Below are 23,141 nucleotides of genomic sequence, written 5' to 3' on the forward strand. Positions count from 1 at the left end.
AATTATTTTGGATTTTACTTCCTTATATTCAATTGGTATAGTAATTGTCCAATATTTATAAATAATTTTTAAATAATGATCAACGAAGAATGAACATACACCTAATAATAAACACAAAGAAAATAATATAATATTTAAATGAATGGACGGTATGCCGCGGATATAGATTAGAGTTGGAGCCAAGGAATCTAAAACAAATACTGTATTCGATTATTAAAAAACAAATTCATCTATTAAAAAATAATGATAATAATAATGGATGGTACGTGTGAAAATATATGTGGCTTTTTTAAGGGGGGGTTTTAAATCTTTAAAAACCTAGGATTAATCTTTTTATTTTTTTAAAAAAAAATACCCTAGATGTCTACATATTGAAAATTAAGATGAATTTGGGAGAAAACTTGAATACTTGGTGAAAACTAATATTAATATGGGTAAGATGTTTTTTTATAGAACTCAACTTGTGTTTTTGGATTGATACAAAATGATGGGACTACATCTCTGTTTATAGACTTTATGAATTTTTCTAGAAACAAAATTAAACTATTAGCTAGTAGATTATTCTATATAATTTTCATCTACTAACTAAGAAATGAGAGTTCTAGAATACTAAACTCAATAATTTCTAGTAAATACATAATTATTCTAAAAACTTTAGTAATATTTCCACTACATAAATTTGAATTTTTATTTTATTTTTTTGCTAGAAGAAAAGTTAATTAATAGTGTTTCAAGTATTGTAGTTTTGGCTACGTACACATTATTATATGATAGGAATGATTGTGTCATCACATGCTGTCGATCAGGGGTCCTCGGGAGGAGTCCTTTCCATCGGGGAATCGGGGAGTGGTTCAGGCGGCGTGCCTTGGAGCTACAAACGCAGCTCTGGACAAAGTGAGATAACCATCAATGAAGGTGGTAATGTCAACTACATTTCCTTCAAAGACGCAGGTGGCTTTATCTCTGGCACATTCGGTGGCGGCAGACCAGCTGATGCTTCGCAAACCGGCCAAGAGAAAAAGGTACGTAACTTCTTTTATAATAATAATAATTGTATGATATATATGATAGGTATGATTGTCTCACATGCTCATGCTGATCGATCAGGGGTCCTCAAGAGAAATCACTTCGGAAAGGGGTGAAGAGAAAAAGGTAACTTCTTTTACAATAATTGTATGATCTGCACAATGAAATAGCTACTCGATTACTCGTTTTTCATCACCTCAATATATGTACGTGTTGTGTACAAGGTTACTATCAATTTGCCTTCAGAGTACTTGAAATCCATAAGTGGAACGTATGGTGACTACAATGGTGTATCTGATGTTATCACTTCACTATGTTTTCACACAAATCTGACCACACATGGACCATTCGGAACAAGTAGTACTACTTCTGGTAAGCCTTTCAGCTCCCCCATCACAGACAGTGCCGTAGTTGGATTTCATGGACGCTCTAGCCACTACCTTGATGCTCTCGGTATCTATGTCAAACCAGTAAGTCACTACTTTGATCAACAATTTTGATATGTTTCATGACGTAAACTAACAGTAATAACTATATATATATATGTGTATGGCTGTTGGTTTTTGGTTGCAGGTGAATACAGAAGGAATCGTTTCGTTAGGGGTATGCGGAGGTTCGGCTGGAGATGACACGATTAATTTCAAGGTGGGAAGTGGTAGTTATATAAAACAGATATCTGTCGGCCATGATGATTCCAATATCAAGTCTCTCACTTTCTTAGACGGCAATGGCCGCGTCTATGGAAAATTTGGTGGCAAGAATAATAACGATATGGGTGTAGAAAAAATAGTAAGCATATATGGCAATATTTATGGGTTGATCAATATTGATGAGATACGACAACGAAATGAAATCATTCATTATGTGTTTTGTTTTATTGTAGATTGAGTTTGATGGGCGTTCGAAGTTTTTGACATCCATAAGTGGGACATATGGAATTTATCGTGGAATAACTGTGATCACATCATTGTCATTTATAACAAATGTTGATACATATGGACCATTCGGAAAAGAAACAGGCCATGCTTTCTCAAACCCAATTCAAGGTGGCGTCGTTGTTGGATTCCATGGAAAATCAGGCAGCTATATTGATTCAATTGGCATCTATGTCAAACCGGTAAACTCTCTAATTAATTTATTTTTTTATAATAATATTTAGTACAAAATTGGATATTAATATAAATTTACATATTATTAAATATTATTATCACAATAATATATAATACATAATAAAATGTTATGCGTGCATAAATAGTATGACTAAGTAACTAAATAAGAAATATTTTTAATATTTTATTTAATAACATGAAAAAAATGTAATTAAATAGCAAGACTTTTAATTACATGGGCAGATTTAACACTTGCTAAAGTGTTATAATCTACATTTTATAACACTACACGAGAGTTATCATAAATATTTTTTCTTGTAGTGAATTATAATAACATTTATTTTCTATCAAGAATAAAAAAAAATTCTTCAATAATTAATGTGTGATTTAAATAATATCATGAATGTTTATACCTTAAATATATGGTAGTTTGTGATCTAAAAGATTAATTAACATATTAAACAATGTTTTATACCATAAACAATGTTTTGGTTTAATTTTTCTTTAAATATATTTATATCATTCTTTTATATATAATATTTTTTTATTTATTTAAAATTTATATAAAAATTATAAAACTTAATAAAAATAATTAATTAATTTTCTAAATAATACGAAACAAAATTTCACCTAGTTATAGAAAACATATGTACAATGGATTTTTTAAATTAAATTTCATATGTCAAATCCCCACTATAGATTAAAAAACAAATTGGACTAGTTACCACTAAAATAAATATTTTATTTTAGAAATATAATTAAATTAAAAATATTATTACTTAAATAAATTTAAATTAAAAGAAAAAAAAAGTAATGAAAGCATCCTTCAAGTGTAGAAAGAGACCCCATTATTTTTATGTGAAAATGGTTGGGTTTGAATGATATATCAACTTTTGAACAAGGTTAAAGTTGATATATCTCTTGCTAAATGATTTTTTTTATGAATTTTATTTATAAATTATTATTATAAAATGTATTGCTGCAATGCTCTAATAGAAACTAATAAAGAGCTATTAATAAAAAAAAACTCAAAACATATTAAAAAATAATAAATATTTTTTTATTATTATTATTTTATTTTTAAAATAACACTACTGTAATAATAGGATTCTCTGACTTTTTTTTTTTTGGAATGGATATCTCTAACATTACAAAAAAAAAAAAAATTAACTCTCACCTCTTCATTTTAAATTACAATTAAAGGCTTAGGCCTCTCTAACATTAGAGAAACAAAATGGACTGGCGATTTCCACTCCATCACTACGAAAAATCTTAGTTTTAGTCACAACAAATTTTGTGACTAAAAACAAAAAATTTGTGACTAAGGAAAAATCATTATACCTATGTCATCACTAAAAAGTCCGTGGCTAAAAGTATTAGTCACAAAGATCACAATTTGTTGTCACTAAATGTATTTTTAGTCACAACAAACTTTATCACTAAAAATAATAGGTTGTGACTAAAACTACATTAGTGACAACTTGTGATTAAGTAGGACTTTTTAGTCACAAGTAATTTTTTTTTGTTACTAAAAGTGGTATTTAGTCACACAAAATATATGTTGTGACTAAAAAGTTGTCACTAAATGTTACCTTTATTTGTAGTGCATAAGAAAAAAAGAAAAAAGAGTTGTTAGCTTTGAGTTTTTGAGTGAAATACAAAATCCATGTCATTCAAGTTAAATCTCTAGTTATTATTATATGATACGAATGATGTCTCACATGTTTATTCTTGTTTATGCTGATCGATCAGGCGTCCTCAGGAGGAGCCATTTCGTTGGGACCATGGGGGAGTAGTTCACGTGGTGAGCCCTGGAGCTACAAACCCAGCTCTGCAATAAGCGAGATAACCATCCATGAAAGTGGTAATATCAACTCCATTTCCTTCAAAGACGCAGCTGGCGCTGTCTCTAGGACATTCGGTGGCGGGAGCCCTGATGATGTTTCGAAAACGGGTGAAGACCAAAAGGTACGTAACTTCTTTTATAATATATAATTGTATGATCTACACAATGAGTTGTCTCACGCGTGTTATGCTGGCTGATCTATCAGGGATCCTCAGGAGGAGTCATTTCGTTGGGACCATGGGGGAGTCGTACGGGTGGTGAGCCTTGGAGCTACAAATCCACCTCTGGAATAACTGAGATAACTATCCATGAAGGTGGTAATATCAAGTCTGTTTCCTTCAAAGACGCACGTGGCTCTATCTCTAGCACATTCGGTGGCGGGAGCCCTGATGTTTCGGACAGGGGTGTAGAGAAAAAGGTAACTTGTTTTATAATTGTACGTGTGATATGCACTACTTAATTGGTTACTCAATTTTTCTCACCTCAATATATGTGTTGTGTTGTGTTGTGTACAAGGTCACTATCAATTTCCCTTCGGAGTACTTGAAATCCATAAGTGGAACGTATGGTGACTACAAAGGTGTTTCTGATGTTATCATGTCACTGTCTTTTAACACAAATCTGACCACACATGGACCTTTTGGAACCAGTAGTACTACTTCTGGTAAGCCTTTCACCGTCCCCATTGCAGACAGTGCCGTGGTTGGATTTCATGGACGCTCCTGCTACTACCTTGATGCTATTGGTATATATGTAAAACCAGTAAGTCACCCGAAGCCACTACTTTGATGTAAAACAACAGTAATAACTAACTGGACATAGTACCTAAGATTAACTATATATATATATATATATGTATGTGTGTGTATGGCTATTGGTTTTTGGTTGCAGGTGAATACAGAAGGAATCATTTCATTAGGGGTATGGGGAGGTTCGGCTGGAGATAGCCAAATTAGTTTCAAGGTGGGAAGTGGTAGTTGGATAAAACAGATATCTGTCGGCTATGATGATTCCAATATCAAGTCTCTCACTTTCTTGGACAGCAATGGCCGCGTCTATGGAAAATTTGGTGGCAAGAATCCAAACGATATTGGTGTGGAAAAAATAGTAAGCATGGCCATATATATGGGTTGATCAATATTGATGAGACACAACAACGAAATGAAATCATTCATTACTTAATTTGTATTATTGTAGATTGAGTTTGATGGGAGTTCGAAGTTTTTGACATCTATAAGAGGGACATATGGAAGTTATCGTGGATTAACTGTGATCACATCATTATCATTTATATCAAATGTTAATACATATGGACCATTCGGAAAAGAAACAGGCACTGCTTTCTCCCGCCCAATTCAAGGTGGCGTCGTTGTTGGGTTCCATGGAAAATCAGGCCACTACATTGATTCAATTGGAATCTATGTCAAACCGGTAAACTCTCTAGTTAATTTATTTATGCCAATGTTCTTTGATTTGGACGTTTTCGATCTGAATAAATTTTTTGGCTTGTTTAATAGGTAAAGGCTGAGGAAAAGTAGAATTGCAAATTCTGATGTGCATTCTTCGTGGGGGTACGTTTATCATATGTTTTCGTTGGATTTGGATCCTTATTTACATCTTTGTAATAAGATAGGATATGGTTTATATGATCATATCCTAAGTCAAAAGTCTTTACCTTTATTGTGTGTTTTGAGTGTATCTGAACTAATAATAAGTTGATGACTCTGAGCTTTAGCTCACTCGGTCAGCCAACCAGTTGTAATATATTAAGTTTTGTTTTGGCTGTGAATAATATATTACCTTGTGTGTTCTAGTTGTAAAAGTCTACTTTTAATATGTAAACAATTTAAAAATAAAAAGTTGCAATAGTTACATTAGACAATAAACAATAAGAATCAAAAGTTTATCATGAAGTTTATCATATGTCAAATTTAACATATGAGAAACACAATTCTATATTGGAGAATACCAGTTTATAAATTCATAATATTTTAGCATACTAAATTATATTACAAGTTTAATTGATTTGAACATTTTTTTTAAGAGACTAAGTTATTGAAATGATTATCTCTTAGAAAAAGTCATTAAGGCAATCAATTCTGATATCCGGCGAGAGATCTTGGATGAATCTCATACCACTCCCTATTCTTTACATCCAAGTACGACGAAGATGTACCAAGATTTGAGAACTCTGTATTCACTACAAATAAATATATCTTTTAGTGACAACCTTTTAGTCACAACATATATTTTGTGTAACTAAATGTCACTTTTAGTCACAAGAAAAAAATATTTGTGACTAAAAAGTCATACTTAATTACAAGTTGTCACTAATGTAGTTTTTGTCACAACCTATTATTTTTAGTGATAAACTTTGTTGTGATTAAAAATACATTTAGTGACAACAAATTGTAATTTTTGTGACTAATACTTTTAGCCATGGACTTTTTAGTGATGACATAAGTAAGATAGATTTTCTTTAGTCACAAATTTTTTACTTGTAGTCACAAATTTTATTGTGACTAAAACTAAGATTTTTTGTAGTGATTGGTGGGCGAGGATGAAGAGGGATATGGTGGATTATGTGGCCAAATGTTTAACTTGTCATCAGGTAAAGGCTGAACATTAGAGGCCAACAGGGTTGTTGCAGCCTCTAGGGATTCCAGTAGAAATGGAAGGATATCACCATGGTCTTCATGGTCGGTTTACCGAAGACCGTGGGACAACATGATTCTGTGTGGGTGATTGTGGATAGGTAACCAAGTCCGCCCACTTTTTGCATATGAGGACGACTTATACTATGGAGCAGAATGTAGAGTTGTATGTGAAGGAAATTGTACGGCTTCATGGGGCTCTGAGGTCGATAGTAACTGACAGGGACCCCACCTTCACCTCCAATTGTTGGGAGAACCTGCAAAAGGCTATGGGCACGCAGTTACAGTTTAGTACCGCTTATCATCCTCAGACGGATGGACAGTCTGAGAGGACTATTCAAATATTGGAAGATATGCTATGAGCCTATGTGCTGGATTTTGGGGGATCTTGGAGTAAGTATCTCCCTTTGATTGAGTTTTCGTACAACAACAGTTATCAGGTGACTATCGGAGTGGCTCTGTATGAAATGTTATATGGGAGGAAGTGTAGATCACATATCCATTGGGATGAGACGGGTGAGAGGAGATACTTGGGTTCTGAGGTGTTGGATTAGCTTATACAAGATCTTTATTTACTTTAATGGATATCTAATATTAAACAAATTAATACGAGATAGCCTAAAACATATTTCTAAAATTGAACTCAAAGAGAAACAAAGAATATAATACTTACAGTATACGCAGCGGAATTAAAGAGTCATTCATTCAGTTTCTCTAACTTTTGTATCTTCTCTGTCACAGAGTATTATCAAAAAACTGAACCGATCTTCTATTTTATTCACAATCTTCCAATGTATCCTTAGAACCACCTAGATTAGTGTGAGAAATTCTCAACACATGAGATAAATATAGAGAGAAGAAGAGAAAATAACAAAGAAGCTTAGAAAATGACTTGTGTTTAGAGAGAATCTAAAACTATGAGAAAATCTGACTTGTGACTTATGTTTTGACTTCTCTCTAAGCACTTTTTTTATAGACTTAATTAGGCCATTTAATTTAAATAAAAAATCAATAAAATAATTGTTATTTTGAAGCCCTAGGTCGAAATTATCATGGAATATAGGCCCGTGAAATTTCTCATTTAATTATAAGCTCATTGAACTTAAAATCAAGGCTTGTATTATTTTCTATTGATTTAATTAATTAAATAATTATTTAAATCCTTTATCAAATTAATAATTTATAATTTGAACATTGATTTAAACTTATTATTAATTTAGATACCAATTTATCTTAATTAATAAATCTGCCATAATTTTTCTTTTCTTCTCAAAATTACACAACTCTGTGAAATTATCCAAAATTGACCTGGTCAATTTTGATAATTCTAATTGATGATTTTATCAATTAATTGAGGCTTTTTTTTATCTAAAAGAAACATTCATTATTCGGATAATATAAACTAAATTAAAAACAAACACGTGCTTTTTAGTTTAAAAAAAAAACTTAAAAAATCGACATATATTTTCAGCAAGAAAAGAGAAATTATATAAATACGTATAGATGATATACTTTTATTTATTTTTTAAAACGTACAACCATTAATTTCTTTTATTTTTTGTCTATTAATTTCTTTATCATTATTTTTAATACCATAGATGATTTTTTTTTAAAAACAGGGCCACATATAGTTGGAGTGTGCAAGTGGTTGGATTTATATAAATATATATAATTCTATGGTGAATATTTTTTGTGTTTCCAAGCTTGTGAATAGTATTCGGTGCGATTTTTTTTATGACCGTGCATATTATAGTTATTTAGAGAATTCTGTAAATTTTCAAGAAATTTCGAATAATTTACTGTACTGAAAACTATGTTCAAACAAATTGTTTTCTACATGCATAAAAAAATTAGCCACGTGTCCAGTAACCTGTAACAAATAATGAAATAAAATAACGTACAACAACCAGCAACAAATAGTCCAACAAATTAAGAGTTTGTTTGGTATTGTTTTTTAGTGTTTTTTTTTAATCTGAAATAAAAATCTAATAAATATATTTACAAATAGAAAATTCTTTTAAAAGTTTGTAACAAATATAATGAGAGAGAAGTAAAAAATGAGAAAGTAAGGAGAGAAAATTTAAAAAAAGTGATGGAGAGAAAATGATGAGATAATAAGTGATGAGAGGGAAAATAAGAAAATAGAAAATGATGAGAGAGAGAAAGTAATGTGAGAAAAAAAATGAACAAAAAAAATTGAGAATAATAGAAACAATGAAGGTGTTTGACTCATTAACTAAAAAATTATTTTTTGTTTTTAAACCTAAAAACTATTAACAAATAGAGGCGTTTGACATTGTTTTTATAAAACAATTTTTAAAAACAAAGTTACAAAAATTATTGAGAACAACAAAAAATTGTTTTTAGTTGTTCTGAAATTTTTGTTTTGTCAATTTTTTTCTCACACAACATTTTTAATTATTATTATCTCAAATCACTTTCTCTCTCATCACTTTTGATATCTTTATTCTCTATCATCACTTATTATCTCATTATTTTATCTCCCATCACTTATTATCTCATTATTAACTCTCTCATCACTTCCTATATCCTCATTTTCTCTCTCCTTATTTTCTCTCTCGCCATTTTCTCTCTTATCACTTTATTTCTCATTTTTTTTCTTACATCAATCTCTCTCTTCTCAATTTTTCTTCCTCAAAATTTCTCTCCTTATTTTTTATCATTTTTTCTTTTACGTTACTTTATCTCATTATTTATTACAAATTTTTAATAGATTTTTCTCTTTGTAAATATTTATTATTTTTTATTTAAGATTTTTAAAAAAAATAAAACTAAAAAATCATTTTTATAAAACATTAGCCAAACACATGTTGTTTTCTTAAAACTACAAAAAAAAAAAATCTCATTTTCGAAAACACAATTTTAAAAACAAAAAATAGAAAACAATGTCAAACAGACCCAATATTTGTTGTTCTCAATTTTTTTTGTTTTTTTGTAACTTTGTTTTAAAAAACTATTTTTTGAAAACAATATCAAACCCTTATTTTTTTTCAAAAAATAATTTTTAATTTTAATAACAAAATATACTTTTTTAGTTAAGAAATTAAAGAGCCTCTAACTCTCTCACATGTCTCTCTTGGGGAGTCGGCAGGAGACAAGACAAAATGGACTGGCGATTTCCACTTCATAAAGATGAGTTGTTCAATTTTTTTTTTTTTTAAAAATAAGCTGTTAACTTGTAGTTTTTGGCATTGTTTTTTGTTTTCAAAATCGTGTTCTCAGAAATGAGAATAGAAAACAATTTTTGTAGTTTTTAAAAAATAAGATGTGTTTAGTTAATGTTTTCTAAAAATCATTTTTTAGTTTTATTTTTTTAAAATATTAAATAAAAAATTAACAAATATATTTACAATGAGAAAAATCATTTAAAAGTTTGTAATAAACAATGAGATAAAACAGTTTGAAATAAAAAATGATGAAAAATAAGGAGTGAGAAAGTAAGGAGAGAAAATTTAAAGAAATAGAAATTGAGAAGAGATAAATTGATCCAAGAAAAAATGAGAGAGAATGTGATGAGAAAGAAAGTGAAGAGAGAGAAGTGAGTAGAGAAAAAATGATGAAAGAGTAAATGGTGAGAGAGAAAATGATAATATATTAAGTTATGAGAGAAAAAGTGAGGATATAGTAAGTGATGAAAGAGAAAATTATAACATAATAAGTGATGCAAGACAAAATAAGGAAATAGAAAATGATGAAAGAGAAAATGAAAAGATAAAAGTGAGAAGAGAGAAAATAGCGAGAAAATGTAAGGAGAGTAAAAATAAAGACATAGAAAGTGATGAGAGAGAAAGTGAAGATAGAAAAACTAATGAAGGAAAAAATGATGTGACAATAAATTATATTAGTAGGGGAACAAAAAAAATAGAGAAATTTTTTTTTGAAAACAACAATAATTTTTTGTTGTTTTCAAAACTTCCTATTTTTTGTAACTTTATTTTTAAAATCTATTTTACAAAAACAAGGCCAAACAGCCCATGTTGTTTTCAAAAAACCGTTTTAGCTTTTACAACAACAAAAAAAATTAGGTAAGGTGCGCTCCATGTTAACATATCACGAAAGCCTCTTGTTATATGTCTTTTTTTCACAACTGACATTTTTGAACGATCACTTGTTCTAATTTTATTGGTTTTCATTAACTTCACAGATGAAAAAAAAATTTATAATCAACAAGACTCCAACATGCATGTAAAACAAAGCAATGACCACATCATATTCGAAGTTTCATGTTTGAATTATTACACCTAACATTCAATGTTCTTTCACCTCATATTCTTCTCTTTATAAATTAACACGTACCTTTGCCATTTTCAAATCTCACAGCCAATTGTATAACGGAGATTTCTGTCATCAACAACATTCAACAAATCTATCGAAGCAAATGGTATGACATTGTAGTTTTGGCTACGCATTATTACATGATACGAATGACTTTCTCATATGTTTATTCTCGTTTATGCTGATCGATCATCAGGGGTCCTCAGAAGGAGTCATTTCGTTGGGAGCATGGGGGAGTCGCTCAGGCGGCGTGCCTTGGAGCTACAAACCCAGCTCTGGAATAACTGAGATAACCATCCATGAAGCTGGTATTATCAAGTCCATTTCCTTCAAAGACGCAGCTGGCCTTTTCTCTGGGACATTCGGTGGCGGGAGCCCTGATGCTTCCGAGAGGGGTGTAGAGAAAAAGGTAACTTGTTTTATAATTGGTTACTCATTTTTTCTCACCTAAATATATGTGTTGTGCTGTGTTGTGTACAAGGTCACTATCAATGTCCCTTCGGAGTACTTGAAATCCATAAGTGGAACGTATGGTGACTACAAAGGTGTATCTGATGTTATCATTTCACTTTCTTTCAACACAAATCTCACCACACATGGACCTTTCGGAACCAGAAGTACTAGTTCTGGTAAGCCTTTCAGCGTCCCCATCACAGACAGTGTCGTAGTTGGATTTCATGGACGCGCTTGCTACTACCTTGATGCTATTGGTGTTTATGTAAAACCAGTAAGTCACTTGAACGTTAAATGAAAGTGCCTGTATTATTCATATATATATATATATGCATGGCGATATATATTGGTTTTTGGTTGCAGGTAAATCCAGATGGAAGCATTTCATTTGGGAAATCGGGAGGTTTGGGTGGAGATAACCCAATGAGTTTCACGGCGGTGGGAAATAGTAGCTGGATAACTGTCCACAACGACCTCGCCCATGGAAAATTTGGTGGCAGTGTACAAAATATAGTAAGCATTTTGATCAGCTTCAACAACGAAATGAAATTATTAATTACTTTGGTTGTGTTTTTTATTTCAACACTACGTGTCTTTAATTAATAGTGTTTTAAGTATTGCAGTTTTGGCTACGTAGGCATTATTATATGATAGGAATGATTGTGTCATCACATGTTTATGCAGATGGATCATCAGGGGTCCTCAGGAGGAGTCATTTCAGGCGGCGTGCCTTGGAGCTACAAACGCAGCTCTGGACAAAGTGAGATAACCATCAATGAAGGTGGTAATGTCAACTACATTTCCTTCAAAGACGCAGGTGGCTTTATCTCTGGCACATTCGGTGGCGGGAGACCAGCTGATGCTTCGGAAACCGGTCAAGAGACAAAGGTACGTAACTTCTTTTATAATAATAATTGTATGATATATATGATTGTCTCACATGTTCATGCTGATCGATCGATCAGGGGTCCTCAAGAGAAATCACTTCGGAAAGGGGCGAAGAGAAAAAGGTTACTGTCAATTGGCCTTCAGAGCACTTGAAATCCATAAGTGGAACGTATGGTGACTACAATGGTGTATCTGATGTTATCACTTCACTATCTTTTCACACAAATCTGACCACACATGGACCATTCGGAACAAGTAGAACTACTTCTGGTAAGCCTTTCAGCTCCCCCATCACAGACAGTGCCGTAGTTGGATTTCATGGACGCTCTGGCCGCTACCTTGATGCTCTTGGTATTTATGTCAAACCAGTAAGTAGTGTAAGGGATTCAGATAACAACTTGTAATAACAGTAATAACTAACTGGACATAGTACCTGTAAGATTAACTAGGTATTGGTTTTTGGTTGCAGGTAAATACAGAAGGAATCATTTCATTTGGGATATGGGGAGGTTTGGGTGGAGATAGCCCAATTAATTGCAGGGTTGGAAGTAGCAGTTGGATAAAACAGATATCTGTCGGCCATGATGATTACAATATCAAGTCTCTCACTTTCTTGGACGGCATTGGCCGCGTCTATGGAAAATTTGGTGGCAAGAATCCTAACGATTTTGGTGTAGAAAAAACAGTAAGGATATATGGCCATATTTATGGGTTGAAAATTGATGAGAAACAACAACGAAATGAAATTATTCATTACTTAATTTGTATTATTATTGTAGATTGAGTTTGATGGGCGTTCGGAGTTTTTGACATCTATAAGTGGGACATATGGAAGTTATCGTGGATTAACTGTGATCACATCACTATCGTTTATAACAAATCTTAATACATATGGACCATTCGGAAAAGAAACAGGCCATGCTTTCTCAAACCCAATTCAAGGTGGCGTCGTTCTTGGATTCCATGGAAAATCAGGCCACTATATTGATTCAATTGGCATCTATGTCAAACCGGTAATTAAACTCTCTCTAATTAATTTATTTACTTTGACTTTAGTAGTCAGAAATAAATTTAGTAGATGTGTTATTATTATATATATTTATGAGATTTTTCTCTTTAATACCTCTACTTTGGAATATATAGAAAATGACCTACTATCTATAGATTGAGCGGAAAAAAATAAATAAAAGGTACTATGTATTTTTAGTATGTATTTTTAGTATCATCTTGGTACTCTATGTTTACAAATAATGTTCATTTGGTGTTCTGCATTTTGAAATCGTATATATTTAATACATTGGCCAAATAAAATTTTACTGTTTAATCAAATTACTCTCAATCATACGAGCTACAAATTATATATAACTTTTTGACAGTTTGGTGATATTGACAAGTTTTTATTAATTAAGATATCAAATATCTATGTTTTCAAAATACGAAGTGTCATATAAGCATTATTGAAAACAGATAGTACCAGAATAATAATTTGCAGAAACAAAAGTATCAAATGAGTAAATTCCCAAAAATAAAATAACAAATCAGGATTGTAAGTCGCTTTATTTTTGTAATATTCTAATTATATCTTTCTTTATTATTTTGGATTTTATTTTTTGATGCAGAATTATCACTTTATCTTTATATGCAACTTATATCTTTTCTTTATTATTTCTTTATATTCATTGTTTACAGTAATTGTCCTATATTTATAAATAATTGATAAATATGATAAACGAAGAATGAAAACATACACCTAATAATAATATAATATTTAAATAATTGAACTGTATCAAGCAGATATAGATGAGAGTTGGAGCAGATATAGTATTCGATTATTATAGAAGATGTGGATCAGCCAATTGCACACTTCAACTCTATGGCCATTTTAAAAAACAAATTCATCCATTAAAAAATAATGTTACAAAATTAATGGATATTTTAAAAAATAATCAATGTATGGTACGTGTGAAAAATAAATTATAGAAGTATCTCATCTTTAATATAATTTTCCTTTTTTTGCTGAAAATATATGTGGCTTTTTTAAGGGGGATTTTTAAGTCTTTAAAATCCTAGAATTACTCTTATTTAAAAAAAAAAAAAACAAGATGTCTACATGTCTTTGGATTTTTATTTTATTTTTGCTAAAAGAAAACTTAATTATTCATATAAAATAAACTAAATTTAAAACTAACATATGTGCATTGTAGTTAAAAAAAATCTTAAAAAAACACATATTTATTTTTTATAATAATATTTAATACAAAATTGGATATTAAAATATTATATTAATATAAATTTACATATTATTAAATATTATTATGACAATATTATATAATACAAAATAAATATATTATATATAAATGTTGAGTGTACATAAATAGTATGACTATATAACTAAATAAGAAATTATAATATCATTTATTATCTATCAAGAATAAAGAAGTTTATTCTCCAATAATTGAGGCGTGATTTAAATAATATCATAAATATTTATACCTTAAATATGGTAATTATTTGTGATCTAAAAGGTTAATCAACGTATTAAACAATGCTTTATACCATAAACAAGTTTAATTTTTCTTTTAATATATTTATGTCATTCATTTATATATAATATTATTTATTTATTTAAAATTTTATATAACAATTATAAAAACTTAACAAAAATAAATAATTAATTTTCTAAATAAAACATATGTACAATGGATTTTTTAAATTAAATTTCATATGTCAAATCCCCACTATAGATTAAAAAAAAATTGGACTGCTAGTTACCACTAAAATAAATATTTTATTTTAGAAATATAATTGAATTAAAAATATTATTACTTAAAGAAACTTAAATTAAAAGAAAAAAAAGTAATGAAAGCATCTTTCAAGTGTAGAAAGAGACCCCATTATGTGTTTCAAATATTGTAGTTTTGGCTACGTACGCATTATTATTACATGATACGAATGTTGTCTCACATGTTTATGCTGATCGATCAGGCGTCCTCCTCAGGAGGAGCCATTTCTTTGGGACCATGGGGGAGTAGCTCAGGCGGCGAGCCCTGGAGCTACAAACCCAGCTCTGGAATACGCGAGATAACCATCCATGAAGCTGGTAATATCAACTCCATTTCCTTCAAAGACGCAGCTGATGATGTCTCTAGGACATTCGGTGGCGGGAGCCCTTATGATGTTTCGGAAACGGGTGAAGACAAAAAGGTACGTAACGTGTTTTATAATTGTACTATGATCTGCACAATGAATTGTCTCACATGTTCATGCTGATCTATCAGGGGTCCTCAACAGGAGTCATTTCGGTTGGACCATGGGGGAGTCGTTCGGCTGGTGAGCCTTGGAACTACAAACCCACCTCTGGAATAACTGAGATAACGATCCATGAAGGTGGTAATATCAAGTCCATTTCCTTCAAAGACGCACGTGGCTATATCTCTAGGACATTCGGCGGCGGAAACCATGATGCTTCGGAAAAAGGGGTAGAGAAAAAGGTAACTTGTTTTATAATTGTATGATCTGCACAGTGAAACAGCTACTTGATTACTCATTTTATAATTGTGTTGTGTGGTGTAGAAGCTTACTATCAACTGGCCTTCGGAGTATTTGAAATCCATAAGTGGAACGTATGGTCACTACAAAGGTGTATCTGATGTTATCATTTCACTATTTTTCAACACAAATCTCACCACACATGGACCATTCGGAACAAGTAGTACTACTTCTGGTAAGCCTTTCACCATCCCCATTGCAGACAGTGCCGTAGTTGGATTTCATGGACGCTCTAGCCACTACCTTGATGCTATTGGTATATATGTAAAACCAGTAAGTCACCATACATAAAACAAGATTATTGATATGTTTTATATCTATACTACTCAAGAATGAAAGAAACAAGAACTTCACAAAACGTAAAAACAGTAATAACTAACTGGCTGTTGGTTTTTGACTGCAGGTAAATCCAGATGGAATCATTTCATTTGGGATATGGGGAGGTTTGGGTGGAGATAGCCCAATTAGTTTCAAGGTGGGAAGTGGGAGTTGGATAAAACAGATATCTGTCGGCCATGATGATTCCAATATCACGTCTCTCACTTTCTTGGACGGCAATGGCCGCGTCTATGGAAAATTTGGTGGCAAGAATCCTAACGATATTGGTGTGGAAAAAATAGTAAGCATATATGGCAATAATTATGGGTTGATCAATATTGATGAGATACAACGACGAAATGAAATGATTCATTATGTGTTTTGTTTTATTGTAGATTGAGTTTGATGGGCGTTCGAAGTTTTTGACATCCATAAGTGGGACATATGGAATTTATCGTGGATTAACTGTGATCACATCATTATCATTTATAACAAATGTTGATACATATGGACCATTCGGAAAAGAAACAGGCACTATTTTCTCAAACCCAATTCAAGGTGGCGTCGTTGTTGGGTTCCATGGAAAATCAGGCCACTACATTGATTCAATTGGCATCTATGTCAAACCGGTAAACTCTCTAGTTAATTTAGTTATGCCAATGTTCTTTGTTTGAACGTTTTTATCTGAATAAATTTTTTGGATGTTGTTTAATAGGTAAAGGCTGCATAATGGACCTGGCTGAGGAAAAGTAGAATTGCACATTTTGATGTGCATTCTTCGTGGGGGTACGTTTATCACATGTTTTCGTTGGATTTGGATCCTTATTTACATCTTTGTAATAAGATAGGATATGGATGGTTTATATGATCATATCCTAAGTCAAAAGTCTTTACCTTTATTATGTGTTTTGAGTGTATCTGAACTAATAATAAGTTGATGACTCTGAGCTTTAGCTCACTCGGTCAGCCAACCAGTTGTAATATATTAAGTTTTGTTTTGGCTGTGAATAATATATTACCTTGTGTGTTCTAGTTGTAAAAGTCTACTTTTAATATTTAAACAATTTGAAATTAAAAAGTTGCAATAGTTATGTTATACCCAGATTTCGAGCCATGAAAAGTGTAACCTCGAAAGCTGGATGCATAATAAATGAACTCGCAAAGTCTGGAGTATGTTCCAAAACTAAACATCGAGCCCGCAAAGCTGAGATGAGTTCGAAGATGGTGGCCTCGAAATCCCCACGATCTCGAAAGGTAGGCTCCGAGGTGCATCTGTTCTCAGGGGATGACCTCGGATCATGGGCTCCGAGCCTGACGCACCCACGATCTCGAAGTCATGTGGCCTCGGGAGATGTTATTAGCTCGAAGAGTCAATAGGAGACCTGGGAGAATAGGGCCTTGGTGATATAGGATAATAATCTTGAATATCCTAATGAGTTGTCTATAAGAGACGTGGTCTACATTTATTACTGTAAATCCCCTATAATCATGTGATATTATTTGATCAGTTATACGTCCACTGGTCTTCAGAGGACGTTTCCTTTTATATCGGATTACAGGCATTTAAGGCCATTTAATTTATTTGTATAAAAAGAGTAACTACCCAAAATTTGTGGGATAGTATTCAGAAATCTTATCTATAAATAGAGAAGATATGCACCATTGTAAATGACGGAATTTTTGTGATCTTGAGAGAAAACTCTGAAGAATTCATCTTTGAAGAATTTTCAGATAACATCTTGAGTTTAATAACAAAGACTCGTGGACTAGGCAGATTTAACTGCTGAACCATGTAAAAATTCGTGTTTTGTATTATCGTATTTTTATTGGCCATTACTGCTTATTGTTTACGTGCTCTTCTTTCACTGTTAACAAAAAACGGCGTCAACAAGTTACATTAGACAATAACCAATAAGAATCAAAAGTGAAATTTACCTTATGCCTAATTTACCATGAAGTTTATCATATGTCAAATTTAACATATGAGAAAGACAATTCTATATTGGAGAGTACCAGTTTATAAATTCATAATATTTTAGCATACTAAATTATATTACAAGTTTAATTGACTTGAACATTTTTTTAACAGACTAAGTCATTGATGATCTCTTAGAAAAAGTCATTACTATTCTCATTACTATTTCTATTAATTCCATCCCGCTAAAACGCCACACTATATATGTACTATAATATAATTATCCCACTATATATATAGAGGACAATTTTTCTATAAGGGCTTCACTTTAAGGCCTACCGATAAGGCTCTCAGTGTTTCTCAAGCCAGATTATTTCCTTAGCTGCTTCTGACGCAAATATGTACTCAGCCTCCATGGTGGAATCTGAGATTGCAGACTGCTTTACACTTCTCCAAATCACAGCTCCATCCCCAAGAGTAAACACCATTCCAGAAGTAGACTTTCTGTCATCGACATCAGTCTGAAAATCTGAATCGGTGTAGCCTACAGGGTTCAGAACACCACCCTTGTAGACTAACATATAATCCCTAGTCCGTCTCAAATACGTTAGGATATGCTTAACTGCTATCCAATGTTTCGGTCCTAGGTTTGACTGATACCTGCTCACTACTCCCACTTCATAGCAGATATCTGGTCTAGTACGCAACATGGCATACATCAGACTTCCAACTGCAGATGCGTAAGGAACTTTTCTCATTGCATCTTCCTCTTCATGAGTCTGGGGAGACTGCTTCTTTGAAAGATGAACTCCATGGCGGGACGGTAGAATATTTGGATAAGTTTGTAATTGTGTTCATTGATGACATACTAGTGTACTCCCAGTCAGAGACGGAGCACGAGCAACATTTACGCTTGGTATTACAACGGTTGAGGGAGCATAGGTTGTATGCTAAGTTCAGTAAGTATGAGTTTTGGCAACCACAGGTAACATTTCTAGGTCATATTTCCAATAAGGAGGGGATTCTGGTTGACCCAAGCAAGATTGAGGCAGTAAGAGATTGGCCTAGGTCGTGCAGTGTACCAAAAGTTAGGAGCTTTTTGGGATTGACAGGATACTACTGGCGGTTCGTCGAGGGGTTCTCCAGGATAGCCACACCATTGACCGAATTGACGTTAAAGAAGACTAAGTATCACTACACCAAAAACCTATTACCATAACACAAGAAGATAAGACTATTTAAAAAGAGTTATAGTAAGGATGGTAACCAAATGAAAAAAAAAGGCGGTACCTTTAGGACTCCCGCTAAATAATATATACTCTCTAAAAAAATTTCACATGTAAAATAAAATTAAATATAGAAGAAAGAAACCCTTTCTCCCACCCGATCCCTATACTTTCCTTTCTCCCTCTCTTTATCGCATTCTTTCTGCTAGGCCCGAACGACGACGATAGGGGCTCGGGGAATGGTGGTCGACGGTGGCAAAGGGGTCATGGTCAGGCTGTTCGGCGGCAGGGGGCTCGGGGCTGGGCTCGACTGCAACGACTGGTGGCTCGGGGCTGGGCTCGACAGCAACGACAGGTGGCTCGGGGGCTGGGCTCGACGGCGGGTGGGGAGGTCTCGGGTCTGGGCTCGACGTCGCAGGGGCTAGGCAGAGGGTTGTTTGGCTTCGGGACTTTGACCGACACGAGAGCTATGGCCATGGCTGAATCTAACGATTTCGTTTCGGTTGATATGGAGAGGATCTTTCTCGGTGGAAAGGTTTGTTATTTTAGCTCATGTATTATTTATTTCCATTTATTTAATAATCTCTTTCTCCTTTCCTATCCATATGGGTTTTGTGTTTGAAGTATTTTTTGCATTTGGGTCCAACGGTTGAATCAGATTTTGTCTTTTGGGACATTTAATTTTCCCGGAATATATGGGGAATGGGAATTTTAGTTGATAAGATTTTATTCTGCGTTCCAATAATCTTATCAATGGAAATGAAACATATATCTATATATTTGTTTATGTGATACTTGCAGGTTGTGGTAACCATTTGGTATCGTGCACCAGAGCTGCTCCTTGGGGCAAAACATTATACAAGTACTGTTGGTACCCCTCAACACCAAATTTCATATTTATTATTGGCAGGCATATATAGCAAGCATGTGTTGCACAGTACAGGATACAAAATTGACTGAAAAGATAGTTGCTATTTGCTCTAGTCTTACCATTTTGGTTTATGCTGAGCTTTATCAGCTACACACACAAATACATCCATGCGCAGCTTGTGCGTTTGCACATGTATAGATATTTTTTGTATGTTGCATTATAATCAAAGAAACAAGGGCTTCTACTGCTGCACTAAATGTTATATCTTTATTTAGATATGTGGGCTGTTGGATGCATTTTTGCCGAGCTTTTGACTTTGAAGTCACTGTTTCAAGGAGCTGAAGTCAAAGCTACCCCAAATCCATTTCAGGTCCTTCTTTCGCCCACTGTCCTTGACCGGCTTTGACTTTTTAATAAAGTGATTCCCTTGTGAGATTGTTATAAACCTTTTTGCTTTCATTTAGTTCTCTCATGCTTCTTTTTTTTTTTTTTCAACTTGACAAGATATTCAAGGTCTTAGGTACTTATTTCATTCTACTATAAAACTCTCTTATTTCTTTTCTTTATGTTTGGGATCATTATTGTTCATTGTTATTTCATCAGGTCATCCCACTATAGAAAAGTGGCCAACACTTGCAAATCTTCCCCATTGGCAAAATGATTTACAGCATATTCAAGGTCACACTACAAGAAACCAGTTCTTTGCCGGCGCAAAAGGTCACACTACAAGAAACCAGTTCTTTGCCGGCGCAATTCGGAATTGCGTCGGCAAAAATCACTTTCACCGGCGCGCCAGCAAAAATCAAACCCTTTGCCGGCGCAATTTAACGCCGGTAAAGATGACTTTTGTCGGCGCAATTCAGGGTTGCGCCGGCAAAAGTAATGCCAGATTTTTCAAAATAAAACATACAAACTTTTGCCAGCGCATTTCACCTAACGCGCCGGCAAAAGTCAACGTGTTTTTAAATTTTCACACGTTTGAAATAAGGTACGTGGGCTTACTTTTGCCGGCGCGTTTCGTTGCGCCGGCAAAAGTGCAAAAACGCGCCGGCAAAAGTCGAGATAATTAAAACGACGTCGTTTTATTTTAGGGTTTACTTAAACACTTTTGCCGGCGCAGTTTTAGACTTTTGCCGGCGCAACGAAATGCGCCCGCAAAAGTTATAACGATATACCCAGCCGCCCGAGCCTCCTTCTTCCCCATTTCAGTTTTACAGTTTCGAAACCAAGCTTCTCTCTCTCTCTCTCCTCTGTGATAATCTCTCCGACCACCGTGAGCCATAATCCCACCGTGGCTTCTCTCTCAAGGTTAGTGAAGCTTATCTCTCATGGCTAGTATTCGGTATTTTTAACATTTTTGGATTTTTTTTCTCTATATTTTGTTTTGTAATTGTATTTTTTTTTGTTATTCTCTCCCTAATATAAACAGGTGTGTAGCTCCTCTCGGTAAAATAAGACTAAAAAAATTAGTTTATATATATGTTTCGGTTTATATATATATTTATTTCCTTATATATATGTGATTATATATATATATATTTATATTTATCAGTTTATATATATATGTATATATTTATATATATTATGTATATGTTTTTATATCCGAGTATATGTATATATTTATATATCTGAATATATATATATTTATATATATATGAATATGATATATGTTTATGTATATGTGTAAATGTGTTTATATATATGTTTATGTATATGTGTAAATGTGTGTGTATATATGTTTATTTAATGTTAATTTTTTTTAGAAAATTGATTAATATAAATGTATGTGTGTGATATTTGGTATTATAGTTATATTTTTCTTTTAAAAAAATAAATAAATATGTGTAGTTTTATAAAAATGAGATTAATAATGAAAAATAAAATACGATTTTAGTATTTATTAAAAAAATTTGATTGGAGTATGTATATTTTTTAATTTTAATACTTAATATGTATATTAAAAAATAGATTAGATTATGTATATTAAAAAATATATATTATATTTTTTATATTAAATATTATTTGTTTATAAATATTTATTAAATACATTATTTTGATGTTACTGATATAAAATGATATAAAAATATTTGATATATGTTATTAATCTTGGTTTATGTTGTGCATGTTATGAGAATATTTTGTATATTGCTCTGGGAATATTCTGGTTATATATGTGTTTAATTTGTAGGTTTTTCAATTTTTGGGATAGTTTGAAATATAGTCGTTATGCTGCCCAAATTTTGTTGGAGTTAGTAAAATTAATAAAAGTTTAATAATTAATTAAATAAAAATTTAAGTATAATTAAAAATTCATCAGAAAAATAATTTTTAACTATAATTTAAATAAAATAAAATTACCAATCATAATAATTAATAATTAATTTTAACATTAATATTAGATGTTTTGTAATTGAAAAAGTTAAAAATATAAATATAATAAAATTATTATTGATTAAGTAAATAATCCAATACAAATTGAAGAATTTAATAAAAAATTACAAAATGGAGATTAATGTATAATTAAATTAATTTTAAATTAAAAGTAATAAATAAGTAAATGTTAAAGTAGACTAAGTCAACGGACACGTGACAGTACATGATTGATCTACATTGTTATTATTCTTAAAATAATTTTTAATTTAACAAAAAAGTAAAATTTACATTTTTAAAAAAACAATTCAAAATTTATGTTTTTTTAATTTAAATTCAAAAATTCAACTTAAGATTAAGTATGAAAAATACATGTTTTTTTAAATTTAATTTTATATTGTTAATATCATCAAATTTTTTAATTTATTATTATTATTATTAAAATCTTCCTATTTATCATTTTGTCTACTTGTTTGCAATTAAAGATTAAGTAATTTTGTTTAAAATCTAAGCAATAATTTAAGATTAAATATTTTTTTTACTTAATCCTAAATAATTGATTAAAAGCAGCAAATTTGTTTTTATTTTGTAAAAAATGAAAAAAAAAATTATTTTTTGTT

At 31.9% G+C, this 23,141-nt stretch overlaps 2 protein-coding genes across 7 annotated transcripts in view; both read left to right on the forward strand.

Moving 5' to 3' along the window:
• Positions 1-17,171, forward strand: part of LOC133783591 (uncharacterized) — a 40,594-nt gene extending 23,423 nt beyond the window's left edge. The window contains exons 12-34 of the mRNA XM_062223242.1: positions 807-1,022; positions 1,108-1,152; positions 1,251-1,496; positions 1,600-1,815; positions 1,910-2,143; positions 3,888-4,103; positions 4,187-4,399; positions 4,498-4,743; positions 4,873-5,088; positions 5,179-5,412; positions 11,128-11,340; positions 11,413-11,658; positions 11,748-11,897; positions 12,069-12,272; positions 12,350-12,640; positions 12,742-12,957; positions 13,052-13,285; positions 15,258-15,476; positions 15,551-15,763; positions 15,846-16,094; positions 16,225-16,440; positions 16,535-16,768; positions 16,855-17,171. Coding sequence (XP_062079226.1) covers positions 807-1,022; positions 1,108-1,152; positions 1,251-1,496; positions 1,600-1,815; positions 1,910-2,143; positions 3,888-4,103; positions 4,187-4,399; positions 4,498-4,743; positions 4,873-5,088; positions 5,179-5,412; positions 11,128-11,340; positions 11,413-11,658; positions 11,748-11,897; positions 12,069-12,272; positions 12,350-12,640; positions 12,742-12,957; positions 13,052-13,285; positions 15,258-15,476; positions 15,551-15,763; positions 15,846-16,094; positions 16,225-16,440; positions 16,535-16,768; positions 16,855-16,869 — 4,782 coding nt within the window. The 3' untranslated portion in view covers positions 16,870-17,171. The remainder of the gene's footprint in view (positions 1-806; positions 1,023-1,107; positions 1,153-1,250; positions 1,497-1,599; positions 1,816-1,909; positions 2,144-3,887; positions 4,104-4,186; positions 4,400-4,497; positions 4,744-4,872; positions 5,089-5,178; positions 5,413-11,127; positions 11,341-11,412; positions 11,659-11,747; positions 11,898-12,068; positions 12,273-12,349; positions 12,641-12,741; positions 12,958-13,051; positions 13,286-15,257; positions 15,477-15,550; positions 15,764-15,845; positions 16,095-16,224; positions 16,441-16,534; positions 16,769-16,854) is intronic.
• Positions 17,172-19,252: 2,081 nt separating this feature from the next.
• LOC133783679 (cyclin-dependent kinase E-1-like) lies at positions 19,253-20,835 on the forward strand. Of its 6 annotated transcripts, none has more exons than XM_062223333.1 (4): positions 19,253-19,815; positions 20,082-20,142; positions 20,427-20,521; positions 20,755-20,835. In XM_062223333.1, the coding sequence occupies exons 1-4, from the start codon at positions 19,750-19,752 to the stop codon at positions 20,767-20,769; spliced, it is 237 nt and encodes a 78-aa protein (XP_062079317.1). In that variant the 5' UTR covers positions 19,253-19,749; the 3' UTR covers positions 20,770-20,835. The 6 variants fall into 6 exon arrangements, 5 of the variants coding, with proteins under 5 accessions (XP_062079317.1, XP_062079315.1, XP_062079316.1 ...); XM_062223332.1 differs by having other exon boundaries at positions 19,410-19,815; positions 20,082-20,151; XM_062223329.1 differs by having other exon boundaries at positions 19,411-19,815; positions 20,082-20,151; positions 20,427-20,569; positions 20,755-20,829.
• Positions 20,836-23,141: the final 2,306 nt, after the last annotated feature.

This window comes from Humulus lupulus, chromosome 6 (assembly GCF_963169125.1).
Source record: "Humulus lupulus chromosome 6, drHumLupu1.1, whole genome shotgun sequence".
Taxonomy (NCBI): Eukaryota; Viridiplantae; Streptophyta; class Magnoliopsida; order Rosales; family Cannabaceae; genus Humulus; species Humulus lupulus.